Raw genomic sequence first — 20,400 nt, forward strand, 5'->3', positions numbered from 1 at the left:
CACCTTTGATGGCAAAGTAATGTCTCTGCTTTTGAATATGCTATCTAGGTTGGTCATAACTTTCCTTCTAAGGAGTAAGCGTCTTTTAATTTCATGGCTGCAATCACCATCTGCAGTGATTTTGGAGCCCAGAAAAATAAAGTCAGCCACTGTTTCCCCATCTATTTGCCATGAAGTGATGGGACCGGATGCCATGATCTTAGTTTTCTGAATGTTGAGCTTTAAGCCAACTTTTTTGCTCTCCTCTTTCACTTTCATTAAGAGGCTCTTTAGTTCTTCACTTTCTGCCATAATGGTGGTGTCATCAAGACAGAAAACTACATTCAAGATATGGGCATCAAAGAACACAGCAGATGTCAGGAAAACAGTTCATTAAGATAGCATGCCATTGACACTACTACTACCTTTACATTTTCCCCAGTCTTTCATCATCTCCTCTCCTTCCTCCACACTTAGCTTAAAATCCATGGTCCAGCATTACCCTCACTTTCTAACGAGGGACTTGGTAAACAACAGCAAAGCCCTGCTCCCTGTTTTTATAACTCTTTTTTCATCCTTACCCTCAGTTTATGACCTTGCTTGCACCACTACATGATACATGTACCCATTTTCCAGCTTCTGTCCCTATATACTTTTCCTTCACTACTCTACCTAGAGATACGCTGACCAAGCCCCTTTCTAAGCCAAACTCTGCTGCATGTAAACAAACTACTCTGCTCTTCCTATTCATAGTCATGGCTCTAGTAACTTTTTTTCTGTCGATTATTCTCTTTTTCTGAGAGCATTACATGCTATTATTTCTCCTATCAATTAAAAAAAAAAAAAACTCTCTCTCTAATCACACTGATCTCCACCATTCTATTTTCTGGCATCTTTAACAGCAAAATTCTTCAGAAAAGGGGTCTAAATTGACTTTCTCCAATACCTGGTTCTTCTCCTTCTCTCTAAAACTTACGCCAATAAAATTTCACCACCACTATTCCCTCAGAATTATTCATCAAAGTCAATAATCTCCTTGTTGCTGTATTCAATGCCAATTTTCAGACATCTTTCCCCTCTCTTATACTTGACTTAGCAATGATCTGAAATAATCGATCATGTTCCCTTCTTTGAAATATTTGAATCAGTTGGATTTTAGAACACTATGCTCTTTTGGCTTTCATCCTATCTTAAGGACAGCTCTCTGGCTCTTTATTTTTTCTATGCTTTATCTCTTAATGAACAGAGGATTCTAAAGCTCAGTCCTCAGATCTCTGTTCTTTGTGTAAGCCCATTCATCCAGTCTAACAGCTCAGTATTACTAAACACTGATGACTTCCGAATTCATATGTATCCCGGACCTCTGCCTTTAAGGATATACTCTCCGGGTTAGTATATCCAATATGTACTTGACACTGTTCAGGGTAAAAACCTTAGAATCATCATTTCTTCTCCACTCTCTACTTTCTCCCAAACATATACATACATTCCCATATCAAAAGAATCTAATAGTTCTATCTGTAAAATTTATCCAGGATCCAACCACTACTTACCATCTTCACTGCTACAACCCTGGTCTGAACTACTCTGAACTCTCACCTGGATTACTGCAATATCCTCCTAAACAGTCTCCCTGCTTCCAACTCCAGCCCTTTACAATCCAACATCAATAAAATATAAAGTAGACTGTATCTCTTCTACTCCACTTCATTAAGATTTATTCTTACAGATAAATGGTCTACAAGGTCCTACACATACACTTCCTTACTTCCCTCTGGCTCACTCCTCTCTGGAGACAAGAGCTTCCTGCTGTTTGTTGAACACATTTGGCAGGCTCTGGCATTCAGGGCCTCTGAACTGATCAATCTTTCAGTCTGGAATATTATTTCCCAGATATACACAGAGCTCACTCTATTCAACTCCTTCAAATCTTTGCTCTAGTGTGAGTTTTAGAGTGGCTTTCCCTAGTTCTCCCATTCCAAATTGTAACCCATTCCTCTACCCCTAGTTCCCATCAGCCTTCATCATTTTTCCAGGGATACTTATCACTTTCTAACCACAGAGTTTACTTTTTATTGTTGGCTTCTGCCCCATGAGGACTAAGCTCCATGAAGGAAAGCATTTTTTGTTTTGTTTTGTCCTCTGCTCTATTTTCACCTAGAATAGTGTCCAGCACACAGCAGGTATTCAAAAAATACTTGCTGAATAAATGAAGATCAGAGGGAATGGATATTACCTAAAAATTAGGATGATGGTCTGCCAAGTTTTAACTAAACAACACTATGAAAAATGGATATGGAGAAGAGGGAAATTGGGAAAATGAGAATCAAAGTAGCATAAGCAGCTGGAAATCTCCTATAAGAATCCAAGACCTGGACCAGGACATAGGCAATAAGGATTTTTTAAAAATGAGGCATGGGGCAGGTATACTGTATACCGGCTAGTTACACCAGACAGTAATAGAGAACCTGAGAAACAAAGAGGTTTGGATTAATTTAGCGTCTCTAAACTTGGGCTATTAGGTAGGTAATGAGACAAGGAACATAGAAAGAGCAAAAAGGTGTGAGGGGGGAAAAAGTTGAGCTTTTACTTAATGAACATGAGAACATTTTAGGTAGCTATTTTTTGTAGGTGACTGGAAATACCTAGATGGTTGGTCAAGTCAAATTCAGAAAACAAGAGTAGAGCACAGTTAGAGACTCAGGCAATAGATGAAACTGTAAGAACAGAACCACTCACTTAAGAGCGAGGAAAGGAGTATAAGATCCTTGAAACTTAAGAAGCAGGAGACCTCCGGGGGACAATTCAGCAACAAGCACTAAGAGACATAAAAGAGCAAGGAAAGACTAGCACAGAAAGACCCAAAGCTGAGTTTTAATAATCCTGAGATGGGGAACAGCAAAGTGTTTCAACAGCAGGAAGGATGCAACTGAAAAGGCTTCTGAATCTGAGATAAAATGGTTCAGTGATGGTGCTGGAAAGAGCAGCTTCAGTCCACGGTGCCAGCAGCAACCAACCTGTACTGAGCTCAAGAGTGAGCAGATGATAGGTGAGAAACAGGAGGCAGTCAATCTAGTTTGTTCTTATAAAATCCCTAATGGTGAAAGTAAGGAGAGAACTGGTAACCTGAGGGGAAACAGAAGTCAAATAAAAAATCTTCATGAGCTTTTTGTTTGTACTTTTTAATGGCTAAGAGAGCCAAATTTATTTGTAAGCTGGGTGGATAAAAATAGAATAAAGTTTTAAGAAAGGAAAGGGATAACTGATGAAACAAGGTTCTAGAACATGACAAGAAGAGGAAATAAAAAACGCAGAGAAGGTATACTCTGTAGTAATTAAGAGGCAAGGTTAGCATGAGTCACACAAACTAACAGAAGTCCCAACTCTGCTACAAGTCATGTGACCACAGCAGGTTACTTTACTGCCTGAAGCCACAGTCCACTAGAGAACAGTACTGCTAATGATACATACTTTAAAAGGCTGTCATGAAATTTTAAGAGATGATCCATATACAACTCTTGAAGCATATTACCTGGCACAGAATAAAGATTTAGTTTTAACTATTATCAATTTTAAAAAGAAATAATACCACATTTTTTTCTGTACATCTAAAATAAGTGATTAGGTGTTAGGGAGAATAAGTAAAATGAATGCTATGTCTGAGGACCCCATTTCTTATAAAAGGTCATTAATACAGATATCAAAATTATTCTTTTTAAACTATTATATGATTACAGGTTTCTTGATTTTAAAAAAATCTTTTGACAAAGCTAATCACAATATATATTTATGAATGACCTGGAAATATGTATGGTAATTTAACTCATGTGCTAAATAATCATACCAAAAGTGAAGAACAAACAGACTAAAAAATGAATGCCAAGTTCAAGGAAGATTTCTAGTTGTAGGGCTATATTTATTACACTATGACTAATATGGAGGTTCAAATTATATTTGGAGCAGCAGTTTGCAGATTAATGTAAGTCTATTTTTGTACATGTTTTCCTTTATTAAGGGCTGCAAAAGCCTAAACAACAAATGCAGATGTGTGAAGCCAAAATGTATAACACAGTAAGAGGTGGTAGCTGGTAAAATAGATTAGATTAAGATATAATTAAAAGCATGTTACTTTAAAAAAAAAAGTGCCTGTCAAATAAAACACATCAGGGGATGGATCTGCCAGTCAATTTACAATTTCCTGACTTTAACAAACCACCTAATATTGCCACAAACCTAGGGAAAATGCCTTAAAATGGAAGACCAGTTAGAATTTAAAGGATGCTAGTAGTCTAGAATGCTAAGCCAAATCAACAATAAAAAATTTAAGAAAGATAAATATAAAACCCTATGATTAAAATCAAAGTATCAATTCATTACATAAAAAGACACCTAAGACTTGATAGTAATTCATCTGGAAAATAAATGATAGGTGTAACCAAATAGAGCTCAAAAGGAATCAACATTGAGATGTAGCTAATGAAAAAATTTGATGTAATATTAAGGTGATACAAAAGAAGTACTGTGTTCAGATCAACAAAGATAATTCCACTCTACTTTGCATAATTCAGGCTTTATTTGATGTACGAATGATATTCATTTTTAGGCACTATATTTTATTCATAATATTAACAAAATACCACAAAGGAAGGTTACTAAAAACAGGTCAACTGTTCTCATTTATTACACTATAAGAAATACGGAGATTCAAATTATATTTGGAGTAGTACTTTGCAGATTAATATGTCTATCTTTTTGCTCAAATAAATTCTATTTACTCACTCTATTAATTAATCAAAAGCTTGTCAGTTTTCTTTAGAACCTTAGTGGAGGTCTGTCCATTTTGTAGGTATAGTGTAACTGTCCCTTGACAGCAAAGGACAGGGAAGCTTGGCGTGCTGCAGTCCATGTCATGTCCAGTCAAGAGTCATACCTGACTCTCTGCTTGAGTTGCAAAGAATCGGACATGACTGAGTGACTGAACAACAATAAACTGCTGATAGCTCCTCCTCTATGAGCTCCACTGTAAAACTGCTGCTAAGTCGCTTCAGTCGTGTCCGACTCTGCACGACCCCATAGACAGCAGCCCACCAGGCTCCGTCATCCCTGGGATTCACCAGGCAAGAACACTGGAGTGGGTTGCCATCTCCTTCTCCAAGGTATAAAAGTGAAAGTGAAGTCGCTCAGTCGTGTCCGACTCTTAGCGACCCCATGGACGACAGCCTACCAGGCTCCTCCGCCCATGGGATTTTCTAGGCAAGAGTACTGGAGTGGGGTGCCATTGCCTTCTTAAGACATTTATATGACAAAATTTTGATTACACTTAACAAAAACTCAGCAAAAACTAGGATAATTTCATCCACTGGAAAACAGATACAACTTACTATGATGCTCTTACCCCAAGTTTTCAACTTGAGCAAACAAAGTTGCTTGAAGATGCAGTTGTAAGTAGAACTGCATTATCATTCTAAAAATTTGATGGGATGCAAAGCAGCATGTAAGAGAACCCAGTAAAGACATCCAACAAACTCTCATGGTAACCCAGGGTTCTCCTCGGAATTGAGTTTAGGATACCTGCACTGCAGAAAAATCTTCAAAGTAGATGCCTTTTCTCTGATGAATGTGCCAGGCTGGCTAAAGATGGAAATAATACTAACAGGAAACGGTATGGACTAGAAAAAAGAGAAATATTCTTTTGCTTGGGAGACTGGGGGAGAGGGTGGGGAAGGTGATGAGCACCTAGCATACAACAATGATTAAGGCAAGCTTCACCTTTATCCTCACACCTTCAAAGAAAAGAAATACTAAAATTAGACAAAATCTTGAAAAAAACTGTACCAGAAGAAAAAAAATACATGTGTTTGCAAATACTGGAGGACAAAACATTTATACGCTATTAAGGAAAACAATGCCAATCTGACTACATAAAAATGTAAAGCTTAAAAAAAAACAGAACCAAATAAAAATATGACAATTTGGGGAAAAAACTGTTTACACATGATAAAGAGTTTACTTGTTTTTGTTTAAAATACAAATAGCTCCTGTACATCAATAAGAAAAGACTAACATTCTAATAGAAGAAAGTGGAAAGGGGCACAAATATATGGCCGTACAAATGGCAAACAAAAATGTAGAAAGATGCTCAATCTCATTCATAATTAAAATTCATAATTAAAAAAAGGCCATAAGATAACAATGAGCTACCATTTCTTACATATCAAATTGGAAAAGAAAATTAAACCTGAGAAAACTAAGTATTGGAAAGTTGTCTATTCAAAATGTACCATTATACACTTCTGGTACAATTCTTGCAATCTTTTGGGAAGTCAGTGGGTTAAAATATTCATCCCAAAGTGAAGATGAACAGACACATCCAATTTGACTCAGCAATGCCATATCTAGGAATGAAGTCTATGAAAACAATTCTGTGTCTGTGCCTGTCTGTATGTGCATGCACACACACAAAGATGACTTAAGATTTGTGAAAAGAAATTTAAAATAATCTATATGCCAGAAAGTAAAGACATGTTCAAAATCCAAAACCAAAACAAAACTGAAGCCCACAGTAATTGAATTATGACAAAGGAGAACAGACGGCTAACTGCAAAGAGCTCCCAATGACCAAAGCAGGAACATTTGATTAATAATAATAATAAAAATAGAATGTTTAAAATTATGAATGAGATTGAGCATCTTTCTACGATTTTTTTGATTTTCCTAATACTACAAAAAAGTACTATTACATTATAACCCAATGTATAAAGTAAATATGCATGAGTCCACACTGATATAAATAAAAAACAGCTTAATAAAGAAACAATCAGCATCCAAAAGAAATCCAAATAATTTACACAGCGACTTTACCCTTAAGGAAAATAATTCCCCTCTTCTTAGGTGTGGGCTGTGGATAGTGACTTCCTTTCAAAGGATACAGCATGGAAGAGGGGGGAGAGTAAGTTTACAGTAAAGAAAACGGAAAAATACAAGGTCAGCCAGGTGATGAAGATTAATAGCAAATCGTGTTGACAGCACATACCCTCGACGTGATGTGTTGAAAATGGCACTCTGTGGTCTTTTTCCAAATAACCTATAACTCTAGTTTCTTATAAGAAAAATTCCAATAGTGAGGCAGTCTACAAAATATCTACCTACCAGTACTCAAAACTGCCAATGTCATCAAAAACAAGGGAAGTCTGAGAAACTGCCATGGCCAAGAGGAACCTAAGAGACACAGTAACTAAATGCACTAAGGTAGTTTCAACGGGATTATGGAAGAGAAAAAAGACATTAGGTAAAAACTAAGGAAACTTGAATAAACTTTGGATGTTAGTTAATAATTATGTATCAGTAATGGCTCATTAATTGTAATAAATGTACCATACTGATATTAGATGTTAACAATAAAGGAAATTGGGTACAGGGTCTAGGCACATAGACATAAAAGGCCATATTATTATGTTGTTATGGTAACATATGATATGCTGCTGCTGGTGCTAAGTCGCGTGCAACTCTGTGCAACCCCACAGACGGCAGCCCACCAGGATCCTCCATCCCTGGGATTCTCCAGGCAAGAATACTGGAGTGGGTTGCCATTTCCTTCTCCAATGCATGCATGTAAGTCGATTCAGTCATGTCCGACTCTGTGTGACCCCATGGACAGCAGCCCACCAGGCTCCTCTGTCCACGGGATTCTCTAGGCAAGAATATTGGAGTGGGGTGCTGTGTCCTTCTCCTGTATATGATATATGTGCTCATATATGCACATAGGAAATTTACCTATGTGGAAAGACTTGGAGATTTAAGGAGTAGGGTCAAGACCTTATTTTTGTCTACTACCCATCTGTTATTTCATTTTTTTTTTTTTACACCATGAATGTAGAAATATTTTAGTTTCACTAAAATATTATGATAACATAAAAACAAGGTGATAATTAATAATAAAAAGAAACTTGTAGATTCACATTTTCAAGCAGCTGATAGTCAGCATCTTACTGCTGTAAATAACATTTATAACTCATGAGGAGATCTAGATAATTCATCCACTTCAGGGAGTTTTACATTACCTATATATTTATTCTTTAGGTCACACTCCAACAAAAACGTCAGCATTTCTTCAGTAAAATTTTCATCAGATTATCTATTTCTATTATACTATAATGGAAATCACCATGAAATTTAAAGAAAGATACAAAACTGGCCCTATTTAGGCAACCTCTTTATTTCAGTGAATAAAATTCCTTGTTATCAGCCATTTTCACACAGTAAAAAAAAAAGGTGAGGAAAAAAAAAGCCAGAGGCATTAATTTTGTAAACTTGACTACATATATACTTAGCTACAACTTTGTATAACATTTCTGCATGTATGTTATTTCTGTAACAGGATTTCATTTAATTTAAAACAGCAACACAACAAAAAATCCTTTTCTTATAGGAAAGCTGACAAACAATTATGAAACTACTTTTACTTTCCCAGCTTCACATCCCACTACTAGCCCCATAACGCTCTACTTTACATATCTGAAATCTTGAAATACCTGTATCTCCTCTACACAGACTATGCTGTTTAACTCCAACAAACTTTTCAAATATCCTGTACTTCTAACTTGACACATACCTATTCTGCACTATATATCAAAATAGCTCTTATCTGGGCTTCAAACCCTGAATAACCATCACCTCTCCTATGTAATTCATTTGCTGACCCCTCTGTATAATTTATTACTTTCCTCCATACTATTTCTACTCCTAATACAAATAAGTGTCATTCCATGTATCATTTTGCAGTATATTTCTCTCCTGTCCTTTAAATTCAAGTAGACGGATTTTACACTTTGTAACTAAAACACTATACAATGCAGGTAAATTGAAGTAAGTTTTGCAATTTGAAGAGAATAAGTGGTTGGAAAGAAAACACACTTTGCAGCTGAAGAATCTATGTTTGAAAATGGCTCCTATGATTACTAACTATACAACACTGGGCAAATTCTTTAATCACACAAGACTTCCATTTTTCCAATGATAAAACTAACAAAACAGAATATTAGCTACCTAGGAGTACTGCATGATGCAGAAGGCGATGGCACCCCACTCCAGTACTCTTCCCTGGAAAATCCCATGGATGGAGGAGCCTGGTAGGCTGCAGCCCATGGGGTCACTAAGAGTCGGACACAACTGAGTGACTTCACTTTCACTTTTCACTTTCATGCACTGGAGAAGGAAATAGCAACCCACTCCAGTGTTCTTGCCTGAGAATCTCAGGGACGGGGGAGCCTGGTGGGCTGCCATCTCTGGGGTCGCACAGAGTCGGACATGACTGAAGTGACTTAGCAGCAGCAGCAGCAGCAGCACTGCATGATGTTTAAATGAGAAAAATGCATTTTAAAAGCATTTTATAAATCATAAAATTTTAAGAAAAATTGCGTATTTATGATTTAAGACATTCTGTAATTCCAATTAACCAAATGAATATCTCTAGGAATCTGATTAAATTATATATAAAGTGTATTTATATAATATTTTTAAATATTATTTTGGTATATGTTTAATAAAGTATTAGTAAAATGGTGCTAACTTTTAGTGTTTGCTTAAACTTAAAGTTAATGAGGTAAAAAGACATAAGATGATTAGCATATGCTCAGTCATTACTTTTTAAATTTATCCCTCTACACTACAGTATGCACCCACTATAGTTGGAGGCCTCTATTTTATTAATCTTTTCTACCTAGAATAACAATTTCACTAAGTAGTCTACAAAGTGTGGAAAATAATAAGAGGGGGAGCAAGACTTCTGGAACAGCAGTGCAAGGAGTTCAGATGATCTCCTCAGCAAAGCAAAATGATAAAATGCTTAGCCAACAACTGTGTGAAATATATGGAAATTGTTCTAAGGGCACACAGCAAGGAAGAAACAAATCTTGGTAAAACTGCAAGAATCTATGGCATTTTAGTAAAGACCTGTACCTTTACCCTGTCATCCTATCTCCATGTATGGGAAGCTCTATTCAGGACTCTCTCTGCGAAAGAGTTGAACATGACTGAGCGACTGAACAACAACAATCCAGCACTCCACTCCAGACAGCACCCTCTCCTCTGAGCTCCTAGTCAAGGACTATGGTTTCACCCCAGGAGGGACAAGTTGCTCCCCAAGTTTCAAAACATTTATCCCAGCCAAGAGAACTGTCTCTCCCTTCCCCCACTCAGTCCCCACAAGTAAGTCAGAGAAGCGCTACTCCAGGCATAGTAGGCTGAACCCTTGACAGTCTCATCCTCAATTTGCTCACAGGAACAGCTCCCATGCTGGGAGGGCCAACTTGTGAAGACTAGGGGGTGCCATTGCTATTGCCCCTCTTTTGGTGCCTTCTCATACAGTGGGGGTGTAACTCTGGGAAAAGTGAGTCCTCATCCAGTTCTAGGGTGGGAGTGCAGGAGTTCTGTCCAGGGAGAAAGCCAGGCTATGTGCTCTATTGCAAGATGTTAACTATTTGCAATACAGAAAGAAGAACTCTAGCCTATAACTGCTGCCTAAAACCAATGGAGATCTTTGCTGTTGTTCAGTTACCCAGTCATTGTCTGACTCTTTGTGACCCCATGGACTGCAGCACACCAGGCCTCCCTGTCCCTCATCATCTCCTGAAATTTGCCCAAGTTGATGTCCATTTCATCTATCCATGGTGATGCCATCCAGCAATCTCATTCTCTGATGCCCTCTTTTCCTCTGTCCTCAATCTTTCCCCTTCTTGGATCACTGCCTTGTCGAGGCAAAGGGGCTTGCGTAACTCAACGAAGCTATGAGCCATGCCATGTAGGGCCACTCAATATGGATAGGTTGTAACAGAGAGTTCTGACAAAATGTGATCCACTGGAGGAAGGAATGGCAAACTATCCCAGCATATTTGCCGTGAGAACCTCATGAACTGTATAAAAGGAGATCTTTGTAGACAGCAATTAAGAGGAGGTTGGTAGGCTCATAACACAAACAAGGCAAGGCACCGTAAGTTTAATAGAAAGAACCAAGGGAAAATATAGTCAGGAAGAGCCTACTTGGAATTACAGTCATCTCTGTAAGTTGATAAGGATGTGCACAGCTGCCAGCTGAGCAGGATGTGGGACAAACCTGAAGCATTCCCTGAGTTGCACACAGATACATCAACATACAGCAGAAGTACCACTGCCACAAGTGGCTTACAAACAACCTCTGACCATACACTTGAGTAAACAATAAGCCACTCTGAGCCAACAGCAACTCCCAGGAAGTAAAATCACATTCATCCTGGCAGGGAAAAAGATTTTGAGTGTCCAAGGCTATAGCCTCTCAGAAGCAATGAGAGGGGAAATTCCTATCTATCAGTCCCTGGTTCAACATGTGGCAAATAAATAATGAACTTCCTGAACTATGACAATAGCATTCAAGCCTATCACACATACAATGGTAAAGGATAAAAATGTAACTGGCTAATGGGACTTGAAACATAGCCTTTGACCAATATATGACATTTAAAAGAGGAATGATCTCTAATCAGTCTCTAATCAAATTGATCTCTAATCAATAACCTTAACTTCTACTTGAAAAATTAGGGGGGAGAAAAGGGCAAAATAAAACCATAGGAAGGAAATAATGATGATTAGAACAGCAATAAATACATTGGAGAACAGAAAAGCAATTTAAAAAATTAATGAAACCAAAAGTTGGTTCATTGAAAAAAAAAAAAAAATCAACAAAACTGACAGGCCTTTAGCTGACTGACCAAGAAACAAAAAAGAGAAAAGACTCAAATTATCAAAACTAGGAATGAAAACAGAGACATCACAACTGACCTTACAGAAACAAAAATAATTTTAAGGGAAAAGTATTAACTTTATGTCAATAAATAAGACAATTTAGATGAAATGAAAAAATCACCAAAATGGACAAAAGAAGAAAAGAAAAATCTAAGTACACTTATTACAAGTAGAGTAAGTGAATTAGTAATTTTAAATTTACCACAAGAAGTCATCTGTTGTAAATGGCTTCACTGGAGAAATCTGCCAAACCTTCAAAGAAACAATACCAATTCTTCAGGAAATTTTTCAAAAAAATAGAAGAGGAAAACACTTCCTAACTTATTCTATGAGGCTAGTATTACCCTGATACCAAACCAGACAAAGTCATCATGAACCAGGAAAAGAAAGAAAGATGGCTAAAGAATATGGATAAAGATGCAAAAATCCAGAGAGAGTACTCTATCCCAAAACAGAAGAATACACATTCTTCTCAAGTGCACATGGGATATTATCCAGAATAGGTCATATATTAGGCCATAAGACAAATCTCAGTAAGTTTTAAAAGACTAAAATTATACAAAGCATCTTCTCTAGCCACAATGAAATAAAAACAAATCAAAAAATTCAAAACGTGTGGAAATTATAGCACACTGTTATAACAAACTATTACAGCAAACTTTTTGCACACTGTTAACAACTAAACAAGCCAAAGAGGAAATACAGCAACACATGTTTAAACAAGAAAAATTAGAAAACACTTAAGAGATAAATGAAAACAAAAACAAAAACTCAATGGAGGCAGCAAAGCAGTACTCGGGAATATACAGAGAGAAGATCTTAAATCAATAACCTAACTTTATACCCTAAAGAACAAGAAAAAAAAGAGAAACTAAACCTAAAGCTACCAGAAGAATGAAAATAATAAAGATTAAACCAGAAATAGGTAGCTCAGTGGTAAAAGAATCTGCCTGCCAATGCTAGAGACACAGGTTTGACCCCTGGGTTGGGAAGATCCCCTAGAGGTGTGGAAATGGTAACCCGCTCCAGGATTCTTGCCTGGAGAACCCCATGCACAGAGGAGCCTGGAGGACGACAGTCCACCGGGCTGCAAAGAGTTGGACACGACTGACCGTACACCTAAAATGAGAAAACAGAAAAAAACAACAGGTTCAAGGAAACCAAAAGTTGGTTCTTTGAAAGATCATCAAAATTGACAAAGTTTCAGCTAGACTGATAAAGAAAAAAGAGAGAAGACACAAAAAACTAAATCAGAAATGAAAGTAAGGATATTACTATCGACCTTACAGATATAAGCACTACAACGGAACACGATGAACAAACTGTATACCAACAAATTAGATAATGTAGATGAAACTGGTAAATTACTAGAAACACATCAATCACTAAACTGACTCAAGATGAAATGCAAAATCTCAAAAAACTTATTTAACAAGAAGAGATTCAATTAGTGGTCAAGAACTCCAAAAGTAAAGGCCAGCGCCGGATGGTTTCAATGGTAAATTCTAACAAACACTTAAAGAAGAATTAAGAACAATCCTCTCAAAAGCTCTTCCAAAAATATATAAAAGAAAAAAAAAAGTCAAAGTGTTTAGGTCGATTCCTGTCATATAGTAAGCACCATCTAAGTTTGGGCTATTATTACTATTTATTTACTATTACTACTATTATTATTGGGCTTACCCAGTGACACACTGGTAAAGAATCCGCCTGCAATGCAGGAGATGCATGTTTGATTCTGAGGTCAGGATGATCCCTTGGAGAAGGAAATGGCAGCCCGCTCCAGTATTCTTGCCTGGGAAATCCCATGGACAAAGAAGCCTGGTGGGCTACAGTCCATGGAATCCCAAAGAGTCAGACATGACTGAATGAGCACATATACACTATTATTATCATACAGCAAAAGGCTATTTACTTCTAAAAGTTCTCCAAAGTAGACACTATATAATCTCCCCTTGCTCAACAATCATTACTAAGATACACTGCTAAATTGTATACCAATAATACACAAACTCTAGAGACAGACTTTGGAGTTGACTCCTAATTTTGCCACTCCATAGCTGTATGAGTCTTAGGTTGTACAGCTTACTTAACTCTGCCTAAATTTCTTCTTCTATAAAACCCATTCTAGTAACCCATTCTTTACTGGGTTACAGTAAGGATGAAGTGAGGTACAAAGTATGTGTAAAAGGGCTTAGAGCAATGTCTGGACGCACAGCAAGTGCAATATATATTTGCTATTACTTAGTAATTTGCAAGGTAATATGTTAATTATATACCAGGTGCTATGATAAGCACTTATATTACCTTTTTTTCCTTAAAAAATCCCTACTATACAGATGACAAGGGTTGAAAAGGGATTTCAAAGGTAACACTACCTGTCATACTGCTATGAAGTGATGGAAATAGGAATCAAACCCAAGTATTTCTGGATACAAAACCAGAGCTCTTTACTTTTCATAATGGATTCACCTCAACCATTTTCTCGCCAGGGCTAGTGACAAACAGGCAAAATCAAGCACACCATTCTTCTCCCTGATCCCAGAGGAAGTTGTAAAAATCTCCCTTTCGGAACACAGCCCTCTGCACAGTTACTATCAACAGCAAAGTTGGTATAAGGAATAATATCAACTGGACATCCTTGCTATTTATAAACTGTCTCTCATACAAAAAGAGGGAGAGTCTTAATTTAAGGAAGATAGCTTTTATTACTCCATAATCAAACTATGATGAACCACAGGTAAAACAATTTTATATGTAAGGTTACTTAGAGAAATATTTCTTAAAGAAAACTATTACTTGATTTAAATAAAATCTAAGTCTCTTGTAAAAACAAAAAATGGTTTCCATATTCCTGCAGAGTCCCAGGCTTCTACAAACGTGAGCTGCAACTCAGAGAAGGCAAAGGCAGTTGTTCTCATACCCCAGTTTCACTCAGGAACAACTTTGCTTCTTATCTGTTCTACCCGTAGAACAGAGGTTCTTCATAAATTTCATTTAGGAGGGAAAGGTTTCTACTGCCGAATACTGACACTAAGAAACACTATTCTCTAAGATACTTGGAATTCACAAAAGTATTATAAACCCAGAGTTTCAAAACATTGAAAAAATGTTTCTCTCTGATCAAGGAGAAAGTACTATTTATTTTGAACTAAATCAGAGTCAATAAAATCTATTGGGTAAAACTTGGAGTATAATAACTGACTACATGATGCTCCAATTACTAAATACCAATATTTCCAACCAGAAGACTATGACTGAGACTAATCTGGTCACATCTCTAGTCCCTGTCCTGACTTAATTCCTCCTTCTAGTTACATTGGCTACTCTCTATAGGCTAAAAGTATATTATGTTTAACTCCCAAAGACAGCTTTTAAAATGGCAGGGTGGCACAAAGAGACAAAGTCACCAAGATGGCTATTTCTATAACCATTCAGTCAAACTGTGGTCAATGGATCTGTCAAACAAAACAACCATCCTACCTGAACTTTACCCAGAACTAGAAAGTGCTTATGGACAAAAATTATGATAAGGTCTTTGGGTAGCTTAACTATATTCTCAAAAATAACAATAGGGGAGCAGTTAAGAATATCATGTAATACAAAAACTCAGTGGAATATTACATAACCAATAACTAAAAATATTATGAGGCAACAAGGGAAAGCTTTTGAGATTCTGAATTATTCATACAACTATGTAGAACGTGAACATACAGAATAATATATGTAGTACTGAAGTCAAAAGCCAGGATAGTGAGTGAAAATTTTTCCTTCTTTAAAAATTTCCGCCAAAGTAGTAGAGGCTCAGAGAGAAGAGACTCCAAGAGAGACAAAGACAAAGGCTCAGGACAGATGGAAATCCACACAAAAATTTAGAAATGATCAAATATTCAGAGTAGGATGAGTAGAAACCCAGTGAACGATGGGTACACAAACCCAGAGAAAGAGGCTGAAATCCACAGAAGTAACCAGCAGAGAGAGAGAGAGAGAGACCAACAGACACCAGAGTTAAAAAGGGAAAATAAATTTGAGGGGTTGCCAGACAGGTAAGCCTTTGGGTGTTACCACAAAAGGTTTGTTCAAAAGATCTGTTCTTCCCTTTCTGCTCTTTATCTTTGTGAGAATTAAATGAGTTAGTATTTGTAATACACTAAAACGGTGCCTGGCATATAGGGAAAACAATATATGTATGTATATATCTAATTTTTTCTTTTCAATTATGGTTTATAAATAGGATATTGAATGTAGTTCCCTGAGCTATACAACAGGACCTTGTTGATTATTCAGGGAAAGCTATATCAATTAAGCAATCAAAAGAAGATGTTCAAGGGGATTTGTAGGGAGGCCTGCGCAAATGAATCCCCAAGCAATTCAGTGGTTCATGGAACAAATAATCCTGACCTTTATTTATTTTCCTCTGTGGGGTATTATAATGTCTAGCATCTAATAACAAAACCCATAGGGATGCAAAATTCCATTATAATAGTGATGTGAACATAATAGATGCTCCGTAATTTTATTTGGAAAGGGGCAGGAAAAAGAAATGACATGTCAAGTCCAATAAGATCAAAGACATAACAGGCAGTTTGTAGGTTAAAAAAAAAAAGGTAGCATGAACCAAGTAACGGGCTTAGGAAATAAAAGAGCCCAAATACTTATGAGGGCTTATAGTCCCTAAGACAAGCAAATGCATCATTTAAACTTAGGAGAAAAAAATTGAGAAAACACCTAAGAAATAAGAGTCACTAAAGGGCCAATTTGCTAATTATGGTTGTTAAAACCTTAGCTATGACACACACATACACACACACACACACACACGCAACAATTATATATCTGTAGGTATGTACATCACAATCCTGGCTTAATACACAAGTACTTTCCCATATTACAGGCCTTATCATGGAAAAAAAAAAAAGATTTCTCAGGAAATAATCTAAATAAAATTCAATGGAAAATCACTAAATGGTACACTAGGAAATATGTGAAGTAAAAAAGAACTGGGCTAGAAATCAAGAGGTATTATGAATCTAAGGCATTTGGGAAGTATATGCATGGGATGTGGGCTTCCCTGGTAGCTCAGACGGTAGAGAATCTGCCTGCAATGTAGGAGACCTGGGCTGGATTCCTGGAAGATCGTCTGGAGAAGGGAATAGCTACCCACTCCAGTATTCTTGCCTGGAGAGTTCCATGAACAAAGGAACCTGATGGGCTACGGTCCATAGCGTCTCACATGACTGAGTGACTCAAACACACATGCACACACACACACACGGAAAAGTCCAAAATATTAAATGAACTTATTCAGTGATGTTAATTTAGCCAAAGGGTTTAAGTGCTTATTACCTGTCCTCCCTCTTCACCCAAACCATGTAAAGAAAAGACTGACTCTGGGAAGAAGGAACAGTGAACAGACAGAAAGAAAAAGACCATGGTAAAACTGAGGAAAATGATTTTCTATGCTTCCAACTCCAGTGAGTATAAGGTATTAGTCACTGTATCTTTTAAAGAGAAAATCCAAGGGTAGGAGGCTAAGGGGAGTTCAAAGCAGGAGATCTTTCTTTATCCTTTGCTTTTACAGAATTAAATGTGATAATAAATAGTAATCACTTACAAGAAGTTCTGTAATATTACATCTTTTCCAACTTTTTAATGCAATCTATCCCTAGAATAGGTTAAACTTGCTTCCTAATGTTTAAGTCTCATTCTGGTCCAAAGTCTTCCTGCTTCCCGTTCCCCTCCAATACTTCCAACTTCAACAACCTGACATCATTTTCCTCCCTCCAACAAACACGTAAACTATCACGGGCTCTGGGAGCACATAAGAAACACAAAAGTTTTTGAAATATAGAACTTTAGAACTAAAGAAGAAAATTCTTAAAAATTAATCCCCTCTATCATTTCATTAGGGTTTTCCCTTGTGGCTCAGTGGTAAAGAATCCATCTGCCAATGCAGAAGACATGGGCTCAATGCCTGGGTCTGGAAGATCCCCTGGAGAAGGAAATAACAACCCACTACAGTATTCTTGCCTAGGAAATCCTATGGACAGAGGAGCTGACGGGCTACACTCCATGGGGTCACAAAAGAGTCGGACACGACTTAGTGACTAAACAACGACATCATTTCATTAACATTTTCCTGTAAAGATATTCAATAATCATATTGTGAGGTTAGAAAAACTAGGACATGTATTTTGGAATTCTTCCATTCAATAAGCAAAGCTGTTTTGATGGGAGGACGGGATACAAACTTTTTCTAGAAGAATATCAAGTCCATCACAATATTCAGTAAACACATTCTAAAAACCTACCTTTTCACCACTTGAGTAGAAGAAATAACGCAATCGGACTATGTTACAGTGATCTAGCTTTCTCATGATCTGGAGCTCTCGGTTCTGAAAAGGAAACACATGAAAATATTTTTTAAAGGCTACCTGCTATTCATATTGACTAAGATGCTTCTGAAACAACATTAAGCACTTCAAAGAGCAGGCCACAAATATGTTACTAAAAGGTAACATTCATATGTTACTAAAAAGTATCACTAGTCAGACCATTGCTCTGCAGTTAAGATAAATATAGAAATCGAAAATAAGTGTTCAGAATCCTTTATTGCAATTTGAAAGAACAATTTTACAACCATGAATCTTAGAGTTAAAAGTAGAGCCTATATTTCCCTAAGTTTCACTTTTCTCATAATTCATTTTTACAGTATTGTATAAAAATACTAGTCTTCAATGAAATGAAAAATTTTAAAACTGGTAACCTCACTACAAATAGCTTGAGAAGGAATGGTTTATGTATGCAAGAGATATTTGAAATGAGCTATTATTACTATAATTTTCTGCAACTATAATAATAATCAACTTCTCACCAAACAAATGAATATGGGTACAAAGAAAACTCTCACATGCCCTGTTATCTAAAATGCAGTGAAAAATCTGAGTTAGCCCTATTAGAAGGGCTCAGTTGCTAGAGTTAAAATATGATATACTAGAAGGTGTACAGTCCTGAAAATTTATAGATCACACAATTTTTCCTTTGGGGAGTTTCAAAGTTATGCTTCAAGAAAATAAAACATTAAACAATATGACAACTTCCCAACACTGGAACATAAATTTTGCAGTAATAAATCTGAGGAGTATACATTAATATATATATATATATATAAGTTAAATTCTAAGAATATACTTAACTGTCAGAAATCCAGTTAATAAAGTCCAAAATATATAACACAGAAAAAGAATACCAAAATACTTGCTAAATGGACAGAAATATAAAATTTCTGTTAAAATGATGATTTAGAAGAGCTACAATCATAAAGTACATACCTGGGAATTTGGAAGGTAAATGCTATTATATTTAGAGAATAAGGCCAAAATAAAGGGGCTGGGGATGTATTATGGACAAAAGGCCTAATAAGTAGAACTGTCTTAGAGCAGAGTGGGCTCCAGCTCTTGGAAGATGATAGCACAAATAAACAAACCTTCCTCTTCCCTAGAAACTTTCAGTAAACTTCATGATGGTTCTAGCATGTTCTCTAAAAGGAAATAGGGAACGTAAGATGACTCTCCTTCCGACTCTTTAAACCGATATGAGACCTGGGCTTATGTATACAGTGATACAAAACATCAATCTTTCATTCCATTACTTGTTACGTTTATAGCTGAAGCAATAAACAGAGAAACTCAAGACAGTACAGGATACTCGCTTTAACAAGGATAATACGTAGTATTAGACTCTGCATTCTGACTATTACAGATGACAGAAAATTTTACAAATTTCAAAACTGTCCATTTTCTATTCCAAATTGAGCTGTTTTTTGAAGTATGTCTATATTCTATCAATTCACCTATAGGTAGCTAGCTTTGTGGGAGAACTGAAGTAAGATAAGACTCCTCTCAGATATTAAGATTGCTTTTTAACATCGACGGCTATATTAAAATAAGCTATTTCTCCAGACCAATTAACCAAGATAACATAGAACTATTAAATAAAATTTCCATGTAATGGAATTTGTATTAAGACTATGCATATAGGGCTTCCCTGGTGGCTAAGCAGTAAAGAATCTGCCTGCAATGCAGGAGATGCAGGAGACGTGGGTTCCATCCCTGGGTTGGGAAGATCCCCTGGTGGAGGGTACAGCAACCCACTAGAGTATTTTTGCCTGGAGAATCCCATGGACGGAGGAGCCTGGTGGGCTACAGTCTAAAGGGTCACAGATAATTAGACATGACTGAAGTGACTGAACGGGTACACATATACTATGCATATGATCCTTTATCAAAAAGAATATAAGAAAGTATATGGACTCAAATATCTACCTACCCTTACTTCCTGTTCATATTCTACTATTTTTGAAAGGAGGCTTAAAATTTCTCATTTTACAATTGCACTGATCTTACAGGCTAGTAAAGTAATGTTCAAAATTCTCCAAGCCAGGCTTCAGCAATACGTGAACTGTGAACTACCAGATGTTCAAGCTGGTTTTAGAAAAGGCAGAGGAACCAGAGATCAAATTTCCAACATCCGCTGGATCATCGAAAAAGCAAGAGAGTTCCAGAAAAACATCTATTTCTGCTTGATTGACTATGCCAAAGCCTTTGACTGTGTGGATCACAATAAACTGTGGAAAATTCTGAAAGA

The 20,400-nt window shown here is 36.7% G+C and overlaps 1 protein-coding gene across 3 annotated transcripts in view; it reads right to left on the minus strand.

Moving 5' to 3' along the window:
* The window catches only part of GSK3B (glycogen synthase kinase 3 beta), a 215,995-nt gene that overhangs the window by 80,836 nt on the left and 114,759 nt on the right, over positions 1-20,400 (minus strand). For all 3 annotated transcript variants that reach the window (XM_010845385.1, XM_010845384.1, XM_010845383.1), the window contains exon 3: positions 18,066-18,149. In XM_010845385.1, coding sequence (XP_010843687.1) covers positions 18,066-18,149 — 84 coding nt within the window. The remainder of the gene's footprint in view (positions 1-18,065; positions 18,150-20,400) is intronic.

This window comes from Bison bison, unplaced genomic scaffold (assembly GCF_000754665.1).
Source record: "Bison bison bison isolate TAMUID 2011002044 unplaced genomic scaffold, Bison_UMD1.0 scf7180017864215, whole genome shotgun sequence".
Taxonomy (NCBI): Eukaryota; Metazoa; Chordata; class Mammalia; order Artiodactyla; family Bovidae; genus Bison; species Bison bison.